Source organism: Crinia signifera, chromosome 1 (genome assembly GCF_055691185.1).
Source record: "Crinia signifera chromosome 1, ASM5569118v1, whole genome shotgun sequence".
In the NCBI taxonomy this organism is placed as follows: domain Eukaryota; kingdom Metazoa; phylum Chordata; class Amphibia; order Anura; family Myobatrachidae; genus Crinia; species Crinia signifera.
The window spans coordinates 344,628,504-344,649,607 of record NC_139217.1 but is presented as its reverse complement, the minus strand read 5'-3'; the positions used below and the strand labels follow the sequence as shown (position 1 = coordinate 344,649,607).

The window sequence follows — 21,104 nt, the reverse complement described above, 5'->3', positions numbered from 1 at the left end:
CAATGTAATGCTGCATACAGTACATTCAGCTAAGAAGGCAAAGGGCAGTTATTTGAAGTCATGTGATATGTTTGTGTGTGTAGTTTGTAACATCTACACAGCAGGTCAATGCTTTTTTAAACTGTGTGTTGCCGACACATTTCACTGACAGCTTAGTATTCACTAAAAAGTGACCAATAATTTGTGTTTAATTTATAAAAATCTAAAATCATTTCTGCTTCCCAACAGAAATTCAACAGCACCAGGAGGACTTGGCCCACACAGTGGCAGAGCTGCAGTGGGCATTCCTGTACCTTGCCATGCTCCTTGGGTGCCTCCATGGCCTATTTTCATTTTTTTCCTATTCTTATTATATTTAATATAAAAGTTTCATAAAATTTAGAAGTTGTCTGTGGTTTTTCTAGTAACATGTTAGAGTGTTTCTGAGGGCAGGTGGACATACTGTAGGTACATGTAACATGTGAAATGTAACTTCTATATGACATTTAAAGTGAAGGTTAAGGAATGAATGTTGTGTGGATGTGTGGTCTATGAATGCATTAGTTCAAAAAAGAAAATGCATGACACCACAAAATTATGCTTGAATGGCCACAGTTAGCAGCTTCATAAATTACTCTTGAAGTCTTTACTTATTGTTTTAAATATATCTATATTTTATATTTGTTGAATTCCAATAAAAATATATAGAATTAAAAAGTTACACATTTTTATTTTTATTTTTTTGCAGATGGAAGAAAATGTTGTTTACTAGTGTTCTCCCTCATTTGGGAAAATGTTATTAAAAAAAATTAATCCTTAGAGGCCAAGTAATACTGTAAGTCTACTGTGGGGCCTCATTATAGCAAATCAGACATTAAAAATGCTGATTCGAGACAGGATATAAATTGATTTTAGATTAAGGAACAAAAAATAAATTTACAATTATGGCTCATCCTCTTTCAGTCAGCATAATAAAGTTTTCCTCTCTTGCCTCCTTTTATTGCTTTTATAATTTTTGCTTAAAGATGGATCATATTTTATAGTAAGATATAATATTCTTTATAAAGTTTATTTTTAATTTTTTTTAAAGATGTTTGATTGAAATACTGTAAGGTGTTTAAAAGTGGGCAGAATGCACCTTTTGGCATATTTCCTCTTTCTATATGTTTTCTTACAATCAGTCATCTCTCCTTGTGATGGACTTTAATAAACTTGCTTATAAAAAATGAAAAAAATATTTGTTACAGTGAAAAACATTTACTTTCATGTATTTTAGTGGATTTTTCATTTCTATTTATACATATATCTTCAGATTTGTTTTAACCTGGTTTAAATTGAGTTTAATCCTATAGCACAGCAATTATCAGTTTTATACATTATCATGGCAAGCCAGCAAACAATCAAATTATAGAAGTACTGCATAGTATTTTACGATCATCAATTTTGAAGGAACATATAACATGTTTTTTACTTTTATATATTTTTTTCATTTTTAGTCCAAAAAGAAGATGCCTAGATATAGAGTCAAAAAGTTATTTAAAGGTAAAACATGATCTTTCCTATTGATTTCATAAGCATTCCACTTTGCACACAATTTGATTGTCATGTGCTGATTCTAGGTGGTGTTTGCAGGACTATTTGACCACATATGTTTTTATTTATTTATTTACATTTCTTATATAACGCAGCATATGCCATTGTACTTTACAATATGTTTTACCTTTCTTATTTAAAATGCAATGTATGACAATACCCTTAATAATGTTCCCAATCAGTTCAGTAAGAACAAAGTCTGAATTTGTGTGCACTGCAGCCTGAGTACAAATCTATATGATGTAAACACCTTTACATACAATACGAAGAAATGCAAAAAAAGAAATAGAGAGTTCTCTGGCACTGGTGATGATGTTCTAAGGTCTCTCTTCCTTCACATATTCCCCTCAGGATGATGGAATAACCCAAAAATATGAAGAAACAGAGACATGCAATAGTGAAGCACTGTAAATTTCTATCTGATTCTCTGATTTTATGTACATCCAGAAAAAACTTGTACCATATAATTTAGTCTACATCCAGTAGACATATAGCACATAGGGAGGGACTTTTCCATCACCATAGGCATCCAATTTTCCACATCAGATTTAACAATATAAAATGGAGAAAACCTGTAATAGTGTAACACCATTTTAATTTTATAATGACAACAAACATAAAAATGGTATAACAAGTACAGCATGACTCTCACCGAGTTGAATGGCGCTCAAAACTAAATTTTGTAGACAAAAAGGCATGATGTAATAACATGGGTGTCCCCGTTATGTCCTCCTTCTTCATTTCGGATCAGGACCCCCTGTATCGTTTCCCACCGCAAGTCGTCCGGTTTTGACAGAACAGACCTGTTTTTCTCAAGGCACATGAAATCAGGGCTGGGTTAATCCTGTTTTATACCGCCCCATATACACAATAAGTAAAACCTAATTCCAGACATGGTTACATCTAACTTTCTAAACATATGCTGGTCCCAAAGCTTATTCCGGATTTGTCACCTCATTTTCCATTATACTACCACCAAAAGTAAGTTCGCAGCTCCCGCGGCTGCTACTTCCGGTCCTGGAAACCGGAAGTGGCGATTTTGCGTTCCACCGGCACCTGGAAGTGACGTTTTTGCGTTCCATCGGTGATGCACTTCTGGTCTTTAAAGCGTATATCCATCTCTTTATGTTATTCTTTGTTGTGGTTTAAGTTTAACCTTCTGGATTTCCTTCATTATACAAATATTTGATTGGGACCAGCCTTTAAAACTCCTTTTGTGACAAATATTTACCTTGAATTTAAAATATATATAAAAAATGTCAAGATCACAACAATGATAAAAACATATATTTATAAAAACCATTTCAATTCAAATCCTTATTAAGACCAGAAGGGACAAAAGTATCAAAATAAAAAATCATATTAATTTCACATTGTGCACGTTTTGCAACATCTCCTTTAACATATGGGGTATTTTTTTTCAAAGCATAAAAGTTTAAAATGCATCTAACATCACAATTATGACACAATTTAAAGTGCATTGAAAGTGCATGAATCTCAAGTCCTTTTTTGACATTGCTTAAGTGTTCCCCCATCCTTACTTTACGGGGTCTACTGGTCCTGTCAATAAAAAATTGATGGCAGTTACACTCAATAGCATAAATGTCACTTGAGGAATGACATGTCAGGAAATCTATCATTTTCCACTTTTTGCCTTTCATTTCCATGACCATCACCTCCAAAGGTTTTTACCACTGTGGTACTTGCATGGAATGTAAAAATATACCTAACAATTTTGCCAATAAAGCTGTGGAAGTGGAAATTAAAGGCAAAAAGTGGAAAATAATAGATTTCCTGACATGTCATTCCTCAAGTGTCATTTATGCTATTGAGTGTAGCTGCCATAAATTTTATATTGGCAGGACCAATGGACCCCTAAAAGTTAGGATGGAGGAACACTTGAGGAATGTCAAAAAAGGACTTGAGACTTATGCACTTTCAATGCATTTTAAATTGTGTCATAATTGTGATGTTAGATGCATTTTAAACTTTTATGCTTCAAAGAAAATTACCCTAGATGTTAGAGGAGGAGATGTAGCAGCCAAACTTGCACGTGAAATAAATATGATTTTTAATGATGATACTTTTAGTCCCTTCTGGTCTTAATAAGGATTTTGAATTTAAATGGTTTTTATAAATATATGTTTTTATCATTGTTGTGATCTTTACATTAATTTTTTTTTTATATTTTAAATTTGAGGTAAATAATTGACACAAAAGGAGTTTTAAAGGCTGGTCTCTATCAAATATTTGTATAATGAAGGAAATCCGGAAGGTTAAACTTAAACAACAACAAAGAATAACATAAAGAGATGGTTATACAGCACTTCCACCTTAAAGACCGGAAGTGCATCACAGGTGGAATGCAAAACATCACTTCCAGGTGCTGTGGAAAGCAAATCATCACTTCGGGTTTTCCGGGACCGGAAATAGCGGCCGCTGGAGCTGCGGACTTACTTTTGGTGGCCATATAATGGAAAATGAGGTGACAAATCCAGAATAAGCTTTGGGACCAGCATATGTTTAGAAACTTAAATGTACCCATGTCTGGAATTAGGTTTTACATATTGTTTATATGGGGCGGTATAAAACAGGATTAACCCAACCCTGATTTCATGTGCCTTGAGAAAGACAGATCTGTTCTGTCGGCTAGCAGTAGGAAATGATACAGAGGGTCCTGATCCGAGCAGAAGAAGGAGGACATAACGGGGACACCCATGTTATTACATCATGCCTTTTTGTCTACAAAATTTTGTTTGTGGACCAATCAACTCGGTGAGAGTCTTGCTGTACTTGTTATGCCATTATTATATTTGTTGTCATTTTAAAATTAAAACGGTGTTGCACCATTACCGATTTTCTCCATTTTATATTGTTAAATCTGATATGGAAAATTGGATGCCTATGTGGACGGAAAAGTCCCTCCCTATGCACTATATGTCTACTGGATGTAGACTAAATTATATGGTACGAGTTTTTTCTGGATGTATATAAAATCTGAGAATCAGATAGAGACATGCAATAGTGAAGCACTGTAAATTTCTGTTTCTTCATATTTTTGGATTATTCCATCATCCTGAGGGGAATACGTGAATGAAGTGAGACCTTAGAACATCATCACCAGTGCCAGAGAACTCTCTATTTCTTTTTAGCGTTTCAAAATATGAGAAAATGAGTATTCATATTTAAATGTGTGAAAACCTCCCCTATACCAGTATATTGTATAATATCATTTACAATCTTAATAGACTATTGTGATCAATTTTGCTTATTTCAAGGTACTGAATATTTTCTAGTTTTGTTAATCACCTGGATATTTTCTCTGCAAGAATATAACTACAAGAAGATAACTCTACAAGAAAATAACTCAACTTCCAAAACAGGTTATGATGTAATAAATCATACAACATTCAAACAATGTTATTACAAGCCTACTGTAAAAGAGACAATATCTACATCAAATATGTGCCTTTGTGTTATAAATTAAAAACTTACATAATAGAAGTTTGTGTGGAAATGTTAAATGCCATGTTTAAAAGCTCACAAAAACATATAAAAAGAAGGATCATATACTAAATAGCATACTCTAAGCATCCATTCCTATACATATAAATCAAAATACTAAATGGCCTTTGTTCAAAGTAAAATTAAGGATCTAAAACGGTGGTCATTTGCACACTCACGCATGACAACATCAATTTCAATGTTGTGGAATTTGATTGATCCAAGTTTTAACAGTAAATCAAACATGTAAATTAAAAAAACAACAACATATGATTGAAAAATTATATAAATATTTAGGGTAATTTCTGAAGTCCCATTGGTGGTGTGAGGATTCACGGAACGAAGTCTGAAAATCCAGTACAGTGGCCCTTAGTCAGATCTGATTGCAGTACAAATTTGTTTGGAAAATAGGCAAAACTATGTGCACCGCAGGTGGGGCAGATGTAACATGTGCAGAGAGAGTGAAATTTGGGTGGGGTGTGTTGAAACTGAAATCTAAATTGCAGTGTAAAAATAATGCAGCCAGTATTTACCCTGCACAGAAACAAAATAACTCACACAAATCTAACTCTCTCTGCACATGTTACATCTGCCCCACCTGCAGTGCACATGGTTTTGCTAATTTTTCAAACAAATTTGTACTGCGATCAGATCTGAATAAAGGCCAGTATGCCTTTCTGTGTCAGTATGTGAAAATGGTTACCACAATAAGAGCTGCATTTGATGTACTTTACTCAATGCAGCAACTTTATGACCAAGTGGGTTAACAATTTGTTTACTCTAATAACATATAAATAGAATGACAGGCATGACATGGAGGTACATTTCAATAAAATATCCATAAAACTGAATTGTATATAGAAATTAATGTTTTCAATTATTTTTTGTGATACTTTTATAAACTACTGTACTTTCTGGTTTACATTGGTAATCAAAATGGCAATAGTATTCAAAAGCAATCAATACTTACAGAAGATATCAGTAATTTACTGTATTCACTATCTGATAGTTTTGTGTTATAGCACTAGTTATTTATCTGTTTAAATAAAAAAAAACTTACAGGGCCAGATATATCAAGCTTCAAAAAAGTGATAAAGTGAAGAATGATAAACAACCAGCCAATCAGCTCCTATCTGTCATTTTTCAAACCCAGCCTGTAATATGGCAGGTAGGAGCTGATTGGTTGGCTGTTGATCACTCTCCATTTGATCACTTTTTGAAGCTTGATACATCTGTCCCACAGAGTGAAACTTACATAATCCTTTCTGCTGTGACCTAGAAAATTGCAGAAGCATGTTTGAAAAATGTTGTTGTAAGGACTATAGGAGCCCATACACGCTCCGTTCTGCGCCGTCCATTCTGTACTATGAGATGCGCGCTCCTGCGCATCTCATCGTAAAATACAAAAAGTATGTGCTGCACATACTTTTTGTACTAGCTTTACATCGTATCGCATCGCATTGCATGCACAATGCATGCACAAGGCATGCAATGCGATACGATGTGTACTTTAAAAGTACAGAACGGACGCATAGAACTGAGCGTGTATGGGCTCCTTATCTATAACCTATGGCATGTTATACTTACATTTTGAGTATACATATTAATAACAATTGGTATATTTATAACACAAGTACATTAGGTACTTGTGTAGTTTCACGGCGCCAGCGGGCTCGGTGGCTCACTACGCTCGCCACGCTAGCTAAAATCAACTCCATGCCAACGTGGATAGTGGGGGTATAAACTATCCACGTTGGCATGGAGTTAAGTTACTTTATTTTAGATAGTTTGGCGAGCGTACCCAACCCGGAAGTAGCACAGTGCCATGCTGGCGCCGTGAAACTACACAAGAACCGTACATTATGTACAGTAGTAATCACCTAAATATATTACCATTAGCTGCAGCATTACATGATAATTAGAATAACAATTTAGGCATTGACTTTCTAGTAGATAAAACAAATGCAAGCTCATTATTGTGTTCTTCCAGTTCATTTTGCATCAAGTACACTGATTTTAAGTAATATAGCAATGTATAAACAAGCATAATGTATGCAATTTTGTGCTGAATTAACACAATAATCTAATGTAATGCAATGAACACTTTTTGAGAATCTGCTGTTACTATGCCAACAGGAAAAATGAACCACTCCAGTGTTACGGAATTCATTCTCTTAGGATTTTCTCTAACAAAAGATAAGCATATTTATATATTTATGTTGTTTCTTATCATTTATATTTTAACTCTTCTGGCCAATGTGATGATTATAATACTTGTGTACATTGATTATCGCCTTCATATCCCAATGTATCTGCTTCTCAGTAATTTTTCTTTCCTTGAGATCTGCTATTCAGCAGTTACAGTGCCCAAAATGCTTTCAGATTTAATTGGTCACAGTCGGTCAATTTCCATAGCCGCCTGCATCACTCAGTATCATTTTTTCTCTGTCTGTGCGGCAACAGAGCATTTTCTCCTGGTCATTATGGCTTATGACCGCTATGTGGCTATTTGTCAACCTCTTCATTATGGAGGCATTATGAGCAATAAGTTTTGTATCCAACTTATTTTAGCTTGCTGGTCTATCAGTGCCCTGTCCCTTACATTACCGGCAGTTTCTGTATCAAAGCTTATTTTTTGTGGCCCCAATACAATTGACCATTTCTTTTGTGAATTTAATCCACTATTAAAACTTTCCTGTACAGACACCTTCATTGCCCAATATATTTTTAACTGTCTCTCTTGGGCTATAATCCTTGGATGTCTTATCTGCATTTCCATTTCTTACACAAATATTATTTCAACTATCATAAGTATCCCTTCCAGGCTAGGAAAAAGAAAAGCCTTCTCAACTTGCATCTCTCACCTGACTGTGGTTGGAATATTTTACGGCACAGTCATATTCATATACCTGAGGCCAACCGTGAATACCCCATTTCATCAAAATAAAATTGTTTCCATATTTTACATTTTGGTGACTCCAATGCTTAATCCTATCATTTACAGCTTCAAAAATGAATCACTAAGAAAAGCTGCTGTCACCTTGATTGAAAAATTTATATCACAAACAATTGTAAGACAACACTCATGAAGATTGACTATTTTGAAAATGTGAAGCATGAATGCTCGGAGAAAGAAGATATTCATTTCCTCTAATGTATCATAATCTCATTTTGTTTCATTATTTAACATATATTCTATATACCTATTTACGGCCTAATGTATTCAATGCAATTGACACAGATACAGTATACCATGGTCAGAAAAGGTCATAGATTGCTTAGTTGGCATCATGTGCATATTTAACATAAGAAAATACACCTTTGCATATGCAGCCAGGATACAGCTGTTTAGAGACTCAAAGAGGGCATGTGCAACAAAATTTGTGTTTTTTTAACAATAAAAAAAGCTAGCTTACATTTTCTCTGCTTGTGTATTTTGCTATACTGTACATTATGACCGGACAGTGCATAAAGATGGGTAATTTGAGTTATAATACATGGACATCACAACACACACACAGACACACACACATATATATATATATATAAATATATGATCAGGAGCTGGTAAGTTCATTTGTGTTTATATAAGTATGTCAGCGCCGCCGTGCGCATTCATATCTTTGTTATCTCGCCGCCGTGCGAGTGTTTGTATTGGCCATGTTTGGTCTTGAGAAAAATACCGTAGTGTATTGAAACGTCGACCTTGACGACATGGTATTGATTTTTACCTCTTAATAAAACTTGTTTGCAAAGTCCCTTGGAGTGACGCGGTTTCTACACCCATCTATCTTCATCCTCACTGAAGGCACCCAGGGCATTCAAAATTGAGTGAAGAGTGCCGGTTCTACACTCCCTGTATATTTATATATATATATATATATATATATATATATATATATATATATATATATATATATAGTCAAGATATGGACCGGCACTTAGGCTTCCAAAGTGTAACTCCCGGGGTGCTCACTCAAGAATAACATGAAGCAATTGATTGGAGATGGCACTCCCACAGGCTTTCCAAACCAGCCAGACACAAGGTAGCGGTGCTAATGTTTCAGGATTTGACTCCCTGTATCAAACCAAAATAATGTGCACATCGTGGAAGTGCCATCTCCAATCGATTGATATATATATATATATATATATATATAAATGTCCAGGATGCGGGCGGCACTCGGGTAAGGAATCATAAAAAAACTTTACTTAGTTGTCAACGTTTCAGGGTTGCCCCTTTTATCAAGACATGATAAAAGGTGCAACCCTGAAACGTTGACAACTAAGTACAGTTTTTTTGTGATTCCTTACCCGAGTGCCACCCGCATCCTGGACATTTATATCACTTATTTGGCTGGGCACCAGGACAGTTGCTTTATCCATTGGGGAGTGCCGGAGCCTGTGGATCTATATATATATATATATATATATATATATATATATATATATACACAGGTTGAGTATCCCTTATCCAAAATGCTCGGGACCAGGAGAATTTTGAATAACGGATTATTCCGTATTTCGGAATATTTTAATATTTCAATGATGTATCTTGCATTTATGTTGTACATATACATCAAACACATGAAATAAACACAAATATATTTTATTTGTGCATAAAACATGGTTTCAAAATATGAAACAAAGTTTGTGTACAATCTCAGGCACTGAATTTAAATGCCAAGCAATCATTGTCTTGCACATATATAGTGCCAGTTACATATCATTCCCTCAGTAGTGCTGTTACAGATGTCCCCAGTAAGTTTTTAGCAAAAAAAATAATTTTATGTTCACTTTCTGAAATGTATGGTTTTCGGAATAATTCGGATAACGGATATTCGGATACGGGATACTCAACCTGTATATATATATATATATATATATATCCTTCCTTGAGGAGGCACTCTCACTGTAGGCTAAAGTAGACAAGCAAGTAAGCACATAAACCTGGTGCCTTCCGTGTAGTAGCGTATCGGTATACGCCAGTGCTCTTTGCACCTTGATAAAAAGGCCGGACGGCCTTGAAACGTCGGTTTCTTACCAAAACTGCCTATGGTGTGTTGATTTCATTGAGTGCCGCCATCAGGAAGACTATATATATATATATATATATATATATATATATATATATATACACAGAGAGAGAGAGATGTATGTATGTATACTTAATTTTATGTATTAAGAATAGGGAATGTCTTTATAATAAAATAACACTACTGTGGTCAGCAAATGAAAACAATGTCTGTGTATCTGACATGTGAATATTTATTTTGTCATAATTTAAGGATGTTGAATTTAGAAGCCATTTATTAGATATTGTAAACACAAATAATAACAACAATGATTATATATATATATATTATATTCATGAAAAAGTAAGATACAGATGTCCCTTTATATCCTTGCTGTGACATGTACTCATAGACCCAACCCCCCTTTTTCGCCCATAGGTATAGTCTAGTAGAGTATGGATGGGTGTTCCATAGTTGGGGAGTAGCATGGGAGAAATAATGGACATGGTATTGAGAGAGAGTAATTAGAGTGAAGCAGAGAAGAGAAATAGCCAGACCGGAATGCTTTCTCATGCACCCTAGATAAGCTCATTACCTGAAACCTGTGACAGCTGCCCCTTTAATAAGGATTCATTATTGAATCCCGGCGGTCGGGATCCCGGCGTTCAGAATCCCGACGCCGGAATCCCGACAGCCGAAATGCCGACAAGGGGGGGACGTGGATCGCCCCCCCCCTTGCGGGCTCGCTGCGCTCGCCACGCAGCGGGCCCGGTGCCTCGCTACGCACACTAATTTATTCTCCCTCCAGGGGTGTCGTGGACACCCCAGGAGGGAGAATGTGTCGGCATTTCGGCGGTCGGGATTCCGGCGTCGGGATTCTGAACGCCGGGATCCCGACCGCCGGGATTTTAACTGCATCCCCTTTAATAATAATTCATGTGCTGTGTTTGGGATTGTCTCACCTTTAAAAGCCATAAGGTACTTGGCAGTTGAGCTTTAACCCAAGAAAAAAACACATGTTCATTTTAGCTATGATGTGCAATCGGTTGCCAGGTTCCCATGAAAACCAGTTGTTACTGTAGGACTTGCAGTGAAATGGGGTCCCTTGGCGATGGGCTGCAAGCTTAAATGCGTTGATCAATTCATGAACTAAAACCCCATTATTTATTTAATTGATTATTTGAATGCTAAGGTGAGTCAGTTTGTTGTAGTGAGTGCTGGGCCCCCTGTGTATATCCTTGCTGTGACATGTACTCACAAACTACAATAGATACAAGCAGCTTAGACACTGAACGGAAGTTACACCAAACTTCAAAGCATATAGACAAAGAAAAAATCGCTGTCTTGAGCGCTATGTTCGGAGGAGCATAAGCAAATTGTACTTACACTAATTCGTGAATCATATCTTTGAATATATGATTCACGAATTAGTGTAAGTTCCATGTACTCACAGACCCAACCCCCCTTTTTCGCCCATAGGTATAGTCTAGTAGAGTATGGATGGGTGTTCCACAGTTGGGGAGTAGCATGGGAGAAATATTGGACATGGTATTGAGAGAGAGTAATTAGAGTTAAGCAGAGAAGAGAAATAGCCAGACCGGAATCACAAAGATGCATGTATTAGAGGTGCTGGTAGGGCTTTATATAAGAGGGTACACAACTTCAACTGAATTCTAGATGAAAAAGTATACCAGGGTACAGCTTAGTACAGTATTGTTGTGGATTAAGAGCAGATGGAAAATAAGAATGGTTTTGTCACAGCATTTAGGATAAATTATAGAGGTAAAATATACTTTATTGAACTAACAAATGCTGCAATCAAACAATTATGCAAATCTTTCTTGTGTACTGTAGTTTTGTATATATTTTTAAAGCCTTTACTCTTATTTAATGGAATAGTACACCCAACAATTGAAATTGACCTTTATAACTCAACCTTTATAACTCAAAAAACAATGAATCATGTCCTTCTTTGTGTACTGTACTGCATATTTCCTAATGTTACTTTTACCATCTCTTCATGTAATAAGGTCACCAAATGAGTAAAACAATGCATTGTACTGTATGTTAAAAAATACTTTAATTTTATAAAATAAACTTTTATTATATTAAAATGCAGCTGTCTCAAAAATATGTCCCAAACTTACACTTTTTTTAAACAAAGTATAAGTATACCAGATATAAGCCAAAGTTTAAGGCATCCAAAAACAAACAAAAAGATTAATAGAAGACTTCACAGGTCACTGATAGGCAATATACATTGGATTGGATGAATGCTTAATGTACTGTAGAACAACCCTGATTCTTACCTAAATATTTTGGCTGCATCACAGTGAAGAGAGTGGCTTTAGAATTAGAAAGGGCAAACATTTTTGTTTTAACAGTACAGGTCAGGTATCCCTTATCCAGATATCCTGTTTATTTTAACACACACACACACACACCCCACAACAAGATTTTTGTTTTTCATACTCGCCTGGTGATGAATTGGGACCGGGCATGCCTAAAAAAATATGGAAGTGATGAATGCCGTGGATGTCAGGGGACACCGGAGGTGAGCATGAAAAAACTAAAGATGTTCCAAAATCCGAAAAAAAATCACCTACCTGAAATGCTCCTGGTCCCGAGCATTTTGGATAAGGATACTAAACCTGTAACAGAAAACTATATCCCATTTCTAAATTAACCCATGAATGTATTTTTATGGAAAAATGGCTTCAGAGATGACCAGTACAGCATAGCAGAACATTTTTTTAGCATGCAGAAAACACAAATTCTATGGGTTCCCAGGCCAAGTGACTGTGTGCATCTATAAGGCCAAGTCAAGATAGCAAAACATTTTGGAGAATCTAGCAGTACCAAAAGCACCCACCCCCCAAGTACATACATTAGCGGATGGATCCAGAACAAAATGACACCTGGAAAAGTTCGCCACTGCTTACATTCAAAGTACCTCGCATGCAAAATAGTACTGGATTTGTGGTAATGTTACTAATTGTTTGAATTTATTATCAAAATAATCCAATCAATGCTCCTGACACACATCCATTGTTACTGTATTTATACATTTACATGTATCCCCGTTGTGCCAAATCTGTTTAATTATTGGATGCATATGAATCATAGCACACACACCAGAGTCAAAAGAGCGACAAGAATAGTGAAAATATCTAATACCAATTTCCTCACATTTTCACTGACAAGAAGTCGGCCTTTGTGGTGAAAACAATTAGTCGCAACAGACTAGCGTGAGTCGTGTCATGTCTGGGATTTTGTTTCACCTCAGTGAATACACACAGGTTTTGCTGTAACTGTGTTTTTTTTTTTTGCTTTGGATGATCAAATTGGATAGTCAGCACAAAAATATGCAAAAATTGGGAAATAGCAAAAAATGCCCTGCATTAATACACTACACTACAAACATCAATATTCAGATCAAGCTGTTTTTTTTTTTCTTTCATTAAAAGTCCAGTGTGTAAAAGAGAATAAGGTTGTGGAAAAAAAGCCAAAGTTTTACCAAAGTGAGCCACATAAAAGGCAAGAGAGAGGTAAAATACTTCAGGCAGGGCAGGATTGGGGACTAAAAGTGGCCCTGGAAAAATTTCTAGAGTGGCCTCCCGTATGCAGCACCAAAGCAAATGTAGGCGGAACCAACACCAAAATAGGTGGGATTAATATATCACTACACCTGTGGGGAAGCCATTGATTTAAAATGAATGGCAGTCTAGTGGCCCCCCAGACCTTTAAGCTATTTTTACAAACCCCAAACCTCTTAATTTCAAATAATACACCCGGCCCTCATAGATACTGAACGCAGACTCCAAACCGCCATCAAATAGACAAACAACTCATTACCATAACACACATATTTTAAAGATATCCCCACCCTCCCCTATTGAAGGCCAGGCATTGGTACATGCCAGATAGCACCCACTCCTGTCCATTTAACAGATGAGTATTTGCAGCATGGCTTTGTAAACCAGAAAAAGTTGTTTGTTTGGGAGACAGGAGGGGGATGGACCCACTACTCTGGGCAGGGCCACATGGATAGTGGGGTATGAAAAGGTTGGAGGACGCGTTCCGCCACCCCTCATGGGGCTCGCTGCGCTCTCCATGCTTCGGGTGGCGTGGATAGTGCTGGTGTTTTAAGAAAACATTCACACCTGCACATTCATACAGCTGACACAGTAATGATGACATGTGTTAACTAATAACTAATTTACTTAACAAATTTGATTAATGTAGCATAAATAATTTAAGAACATTCATTAATGAAAATCGCATTGCATCACATGCTAGTACTATGCGTTATGCGATGCGATGCAATTTGACTACGTTTGCGTACGAAGCAAATCTGGGCGCCGTGCTAGGAAACAAGTACCGGGTGGTGCACTGATGTTAGGACCATGGGAAAATCCTGCAGCCCTCAATTGGAGACCCTCATCATCAAATGCAACCCAGGAAATGGCCTAAATTATCCTGGTGGGTGTAAACATCACACCCCAAGGAAATGCAAAAAAAGCTCAACAATAACTAGCGACCCTGATTGCAGACACCAAACTCAAACACCTTGACTCTCTGCTAATAGTGCTAGACGACTTCAACAGCACCAACCTGGGTCAGGAGCTACCTAAATTCAAGCAGCAGGTCAAATGTCCCACCAGGGAGAGGCATACTCTAGATCATGGCTATACCACCATAATGTCAGCTTACAGGGCTATCCCATGCACAGCTCTGAGTCTAAAGCCCTGGGCTGAAACCAGGATCCGTTGGATGTGGACGCCGGCCTGATGTGGTTAAATCACCAAAAAAGACCATTGCTTTTTACAGGTGAACACAGAGAAAAGTTAAAGTTTATTAAACACACCTTAATTTTACACCTATACTTACAACACCAGACTCCAGCGCTGATTCTCCTCTCATCTGCAGCAGCTCACCCTGCACTGACTGTGGGGTGAGACGACTGCCTTCGATGTACTGACAGCGGAGGATCACTCTGTCAGAGTGCTACAGAAGCACTCAATCCTGATTGGCTGTAGGTGTCTGCATGGAGACGCCTACAGCCAATCAGGGCAGAGTGCATCTAAAGCAGTGACAGCGTGATCCTCCGGTGTCAGTGTATCAGAGTCAGCCGGCTTACCCCACAGTCAGTGTGGGGTGAGCTGCTGCAGGTGAGAGGAGAGAGTCAGTGCCTGAGCCTGGTGTTGTAAGTATAGTTGTGTGTGTTTTTTTCACATTATTTTTACAGGTGGACTACAAGTCAAAGGGGGCCCATTAATGCCCTGCATGCTGGGACTTGTGGTTCACGTGGATGAGTGAAGCCTGGGGGGGACCCCTTCCCCAGGTACCCTGTCCAGGGCTGACTAGCCATGCTGAGCATGATACGGCCGGGGCACCTTATGTAAAAAATGTCCCCTGGCTGTGGCATGACACAGCTGACTGTAAGAGTCCGGGCCGGTTTCAGCAATATGTGGAACCCCTACGCTTTTTGCCCCCCCGTATTTTTGGAATCAGGTCCGGCTCAATGAGCCCAGGGCTGGTTATGCTCACTTTTTTTATTATATAACTTTTACACATATTTTAACATAGAACCATGCACAGATCTCAATGACCTGTGCATGGTTCTGTCAAATTCGCCTGTCAGAACCTGGTATACTTTTTTGCAATTTTTAGTAACGCTTTTCCGAATTCACATCTCATTAAATATGTGATTTGTATACTTTATAATGGGAAAACATCTGGATGCAAGTTCCGGCGGTAATAAAAATCGCTACTTCAGAATGTACAAATTCATGGCAAAATGCATGTTTTTTTTGCTGCATTTCACATCTCATTAACTATGCAATTTCTGCATAGTGTGAAAATGGCACTTTTTTGCTAAAATATCATCAACATTTTTTTTCACATCCAAACAAAATGTGGAAAGGCACCTTAGATTGAATGTCAATATAATCACCTCTACCGGTGTTAACAATGTTATAAAACATATATTCTTCAATATAAGGTAAATTTTTATTGCAGTCGTAAAAAAAAATATAAATATATTTCACAGAGCATAAGATTGAAATTTTTAATATAAGAACTTACCGAACCCTCCTCCATGGCAGCTATCCACTTCCTCTGTTGACGCCACACACTGTGATGCCCATTGAACGTTATTCCAGGGCTCAACATTTTTTTTTTTAAATCTAGGTGCAAGGATGAAAGGGTAGGAGCCAGATAAACTAAAAATAGGGACAGTATACGCCGAAGGCGCACGCCAAAATTTACACCTGAATGCCTATTGAATTTGTCACACACCTATTACATATTATACCACATGCAATAATAACCATTACATGTTATATCAAACACCGTAATTCCCATTACACATTATGCCACACATTGTGATGCCCATTACATATAATACCACATGCTGTAATGCCTATTATAATATTATGCCACATAAGTGCCGCTTACCTACATGCTAGTTTCTATGGGTTTCTTGCTTGATGCCAGTGATTTCATGCTCAATGCTAGGGGTTGCATGCTCTTTGCCAGGGGTTGCATGCTCTATTCCCAGGGTTGCATGCTCTATGCCAGGTGTTGCATGCTTTCTCAGTAAGGGCAGCAGGAGCAGAAGAGAGGTTCCTGATGAGGGCAGGAGCAGAGCATAGGACCTGCTAGGGGAGGGGGGGCAGCAACAGGCAGCCCACACAGGACTGAAGGCAGTGGTGGAGCTGGGGTGGGCAGCAACAGGCACCTCAGTAGTTTGTCAGACAGAAACTGACTGGGACTGGCATCTCTTGGGACAGCTGGTGTCATGTCAGTGTCAAACAACCAGGCCTGTGGACAACAGGCCAAGTAGGAGTGCCTTGCTAGAGCAGCAGGGGCCAGGGGGCAACTTAGGGCTCCTCAGACAGCCAATGCCAGTTTGCCACACAGTGGCAGCCACAGGAGGTGGAGCACAGCACTTACTGTTACTCATACAGTGGTAGGCAGCAGAGGCACACTAGTGCTGGCTGGAGAGGACATGCAGCAGCCAGCATGATTTTGACAACTGTATAATGGTGCTGGGTGCTGGCAGCCCGCCCCCAGCGTCTTTGAGTAGCTTGTGGGCATGTGCAAGAAAGAGCCGCCCCGGGCTCCGCCCCTGCTGTGGCTGCAGGCACAGCAGACCAAGGCCGGTCTCAGCCAGCTGCTTGTCCGCATTGCCTCAGCTCTCACATAGACTGTCCCCAAGCCGAGCCTGCCCTCATCCTCACTCCCTCTTTCTGTCAGCTCATCACTGTGGCCAAGGATGGTGGACACTGACAGTGACACAGTGGCCTGTCGGACTCTGTTGTGTGCCTGGTTCTCCTTAAGGGCGGGATGTATTAAAATACGTCACCGCCCTTCGCTGCACACCCGCCGTGATGCCAGCGCATATGTACTAACATATGTGGCTGACATCGTGGTGTGGTAACAGAGACCCCCCGCGATACCTGTACTGTGGTGTGCAGGGGGGGTCTACGTCTCCTCCCTGCCACTTCCTGCTGCCTTCACACCGGGGACAGCTAAGCAGGCTGCCCCCGGAACCTCCTCCTCCCCCTGCAGACAGAAGGAAGTCCACCTGCGTTGCTAGGGGGAGGAAGGGCTTACCTTCCGGGGTCCGGAAGGACCTGCAAGATAAGGGTTTTACCACATTTTCATTTTGATACATCTCACCCTATGTCTGTCCTGCTCCCACTGCTGCTCCTCGCTGTCAAGATGACAGCCTAGGAGGTTGGCTCATTCCCCTCTACTTGCGAGCCATAAGGGGGGCAGTAGCGCACGCAGGGGGGGGTTCTGAGTTCCCAGAGACCCCCCAGGAGTCTTAGGGCCCTAGTCTTAAAGCTGAGGGTCCCCTCTTTCCATTAGTACAAGACATTTAAAAATCTGCCCTTGGGAACCGGAGATATCTGACTTCAAAGCAGTGGTCCCCATCCAAGCCTGTTATTACTCTTCCCAGTCAGATATTTCAGGTTCTGTCTGACTTACAGTTTTTCTGAGGGTATATTCCAAAATCTGGGACTCTCCCCCTTTAAAGGACACTAGAAGCTTGTTTCTACTCTTCCCAGAACCAGAGATATCAGCCTTATAGCAGCTAGTTACTGCTCCAGCTCCAAGCACCTGGTATGTAGTTTTATATACTCGTTAGCAGATTGCTCTGCCTCCTGAACTCTCATCCACTAGTCCCCAAAACCATTTGGTAGGTGGGATTCTCTAGTTTTTAATTCCATTAAAATCTAAGAAATCTATTTCTGGGAACTGGAGATATCTGCAGTCAAGCAAGCTGTCCTCCCACCAGAAAATTATGAATAATAAGCCCACTCCACTATACTCCCCTCCTCTGCATATTAAACATTCTCTACCACCCTGGAAGTTATGTTTCAGGGCCCCTTCATTCAGGCCAATGCCCCCTTCTCCCACCCCATCTCCCACCATCTGTGCAGTAAAGGGGTAATTAGTGGAAATTACTGATCCAGGCCCTACATGCTGAGCGGTTGTTATAATACCCCCTACCACCCGGGGGACATCAAAGCTTCCCCCACCCCTACCGAGGGACGGTTGGTAGGTGCCCCAATACATTGCTATGCCCAGGGGTCTACACTGCTGTTGACGCCCCTGTATGTATATATAATATATATACACACACATATATATATAGATATATATATATATATATATAATTTGTTATATAATATTATTATTATTATTTATATATATTTGATCTATCTATAATACTTTAACTGACCCGGCATATACTGGGTCACCTAAGTGTCCATCTCTGTGCTTTGCTCCGCCCCTCTGGAAACCCCCTTCTGAAAATCCTGCATTTGCCACTGGGGGGCGGGGGGGGGGGCGATACCTTGCATTTGTGCATGGTTCTGCCAATCTCACCTGCCAGTTGCAGGTTGATTTTTTGGGAGGGCTGCCGTAGGGAAAAGGCAGAAATTTCATAGATGGCTATGCTGTTGATGAGCGATTAAAGAAGAAAAGTTATTTTTTCATTTCTATCAATACTGGACTGCTCCATCCCATTTCGATCTGCTGCTCTGCAACCCCATGCAATCAAAATATCTCTCAATACGCCATGTGAAGTCATCTGAAGCTCTGTCCCATACTCCACTCCACACTGTGTCAACCATCACACACACAGCTTGGTTTGGACTATTCTTAATGGGAGTCCTGGAGCACAATGGAAATACTGTGATAATTCATAAATTGTATATACATTTGCTACGAGATACTGTTCTTAACGTTAATGACATAATTATAGTACTAAATTTAGAAAACAAGCTATTTAAGTTCCTTAGGGAGTTTACAAAGGGGATTTACTGTTTATAATAAATGGAACTAAGTTGCCTCTAATTGGCCCAGTAGTCAATAAAAACAGAATGCTCATGCACAGAAATATAGATTGTGCCCATCACAGAACATAATGTATTTATGCAAAGCAAATAAGAATGTTCTTCTTTTATGCAATACAAGACAGCAATGCAGAATAACCTGTATGTCATATAAATACTATACTGTGGTATAGAGAGCACTTCAAGGCTGTATCTCGTGTCACTGTCTACCAATAAAATATGCTTCAAGAAAATCACACAAGGATTCTGGAAGTTTGGATAACAGGGCTACAAAATCTGGAAGAGACAAGAGTATATCTCTTTACATTTGTCCTGATAATATACATCATGATACTAACAGGCAATATCTTGGTTATTTCTGCGGTTGCATCTCAAACTCATCTTCACTCTCCAATGTATCTCTTCCTCTGCAGCTTATCTTTATCAGAAATTGTATTCACTACCAATCTTATCCCTGTATTTTTGCATGAGCTATGGAAAGATGGCGCTGCTATGTATCTCACTGGCTGTCTGGCACAGTTTTATGTGTGCGGATCTTTAGGAGCGACAGAGTGCTTTATCTTTGCATCCATGTCATATGATCGCTACTTGGCTATTTGCAAACCACTGCATTATGTCTCTTTAATGAGCTTACAGTTTTGTGGGGAGCTGGTTCTGTGCTCATGGATGTGCGGGTTTGCTAGCATGCTAATAACACTAATTCTGGTTTCTCAGTTGGATTTTTGTGGACCCAAAGTCATCAATCATTTTTTTTGTGATTTTGCTCCGGTATTACAACTTTCTTGCTCAGACACAAATATTGTTGAAGTTGAGACTTTTATTTTCTCATCTTCAGTGACACTAATTCCATTTCTGCTTGTTATAGGGTCTTATGTTTGTATTATTCGTACTATACTTAAGATATCTTCATCCACGGGTAGGAGTAAAACATTTTCCACATGCAGCTCCCACTTGACTGTTGTAAGTACATACTACGGGACACTCATTAGTGTATATGTTTTGCCATCACAATATTTTTCAAGGAAAGTTAACTTAATTTTATCTCTTATATACACAATGGTTACTCCTTTGCTAAACCCAATCATTTATAGCATAAGGAATAGAGAAATCAAAAACGGTATTCAGAAACTTTTAATAAAGGCATAAAACAGACAAGCACATTAAAGGTCAACTATTTGTTATCTGATAGGATGAATAGAAATTGATACAATTCAATATGCGGTACATTCAATTGCAGTTTGTATGACCTATTCCTTATAGAACATTTTATTTACCTTGGGGTCATATTTAACTTATTTGATTACCATCACTCTAATGGTTAAATATAAGATGCAAAGATCTAAGAATTATGCACTTTCTAACATTTGCCTGATGGTTTATAAACCACTAATTTACTAAAGCTTATGAAACCTTTCACAGAATTCAAAAACTGGAAACTGCTGCATGAGTTTTAGAACCTGCCGGACAAACCACTACAAAAACCTGCATAGCTAAATAAGTGGCCATGGTGACAGGCAAGCTGGATCAAACCAATGTTTGAGCTCTCTTGCTTTCCCAACCTCAGTAAACAAAAATAATACAAAATACCCCCCCCCCTCCTTCTTTCCATTTGTAGAAATACAATTTGTCAACTGAAGTATTG

At 38.7% G+C, this 21,104-nt stretch overlaps 2 protein-coding genes across 2 annotated transcripts; both read left to right on the top strand.

Moving 5' to 3' along the window:
* The first annotated feature begins 7,202 nt into the window (after window positions 1-7,202).
* LOC146081039 (olfactory receptor 5J3-like) lies at window positions 7,203-8,165 on the top strand. The gene has a single exon (XM_083188942.1). The coding sequence runs from the start codon at window positions 7,203-7,205 to the stop codon at window positions 8,163-8,165; it is 963 nt and encodes a 320-aa protein (XP_083045068.1).
* An 11,516-nt stretch (window positions 8,166-19,681) lies between these two features.
* Window positions 19,682-20,608, top strand: LOC146030120 (olfactory receptor 11L1-like). The gene has a single exon (XM_083158395.1). The coding sequence runs from the start codon at window positions 19,682-19,684 to the stop codon at window positions 20,606-20,608; it is 927 nt and encodes a 308-aa protein (XP_083014521.1).
* Window positions 20,609-21,104: the final 496 nt, after the last annotated feature.

What these genes read in the sequence shown, in the direction of transcription:
- LOC146081039 (XM_083188942.1), top strand. Translation starts at nt 7,203, where the DNA reads ATGCCAACAGGAAAAATGAACCACTCCAGTGTTACGGAATTCATTCTC.
- LOC146030120 (XM_083158395.1), top strand. Translation starts at nt 19,682, where the DNA reads ATGCTTCAAGAAAATCACACAAGGATTCTGGAAGTTTGGATAACAGGG.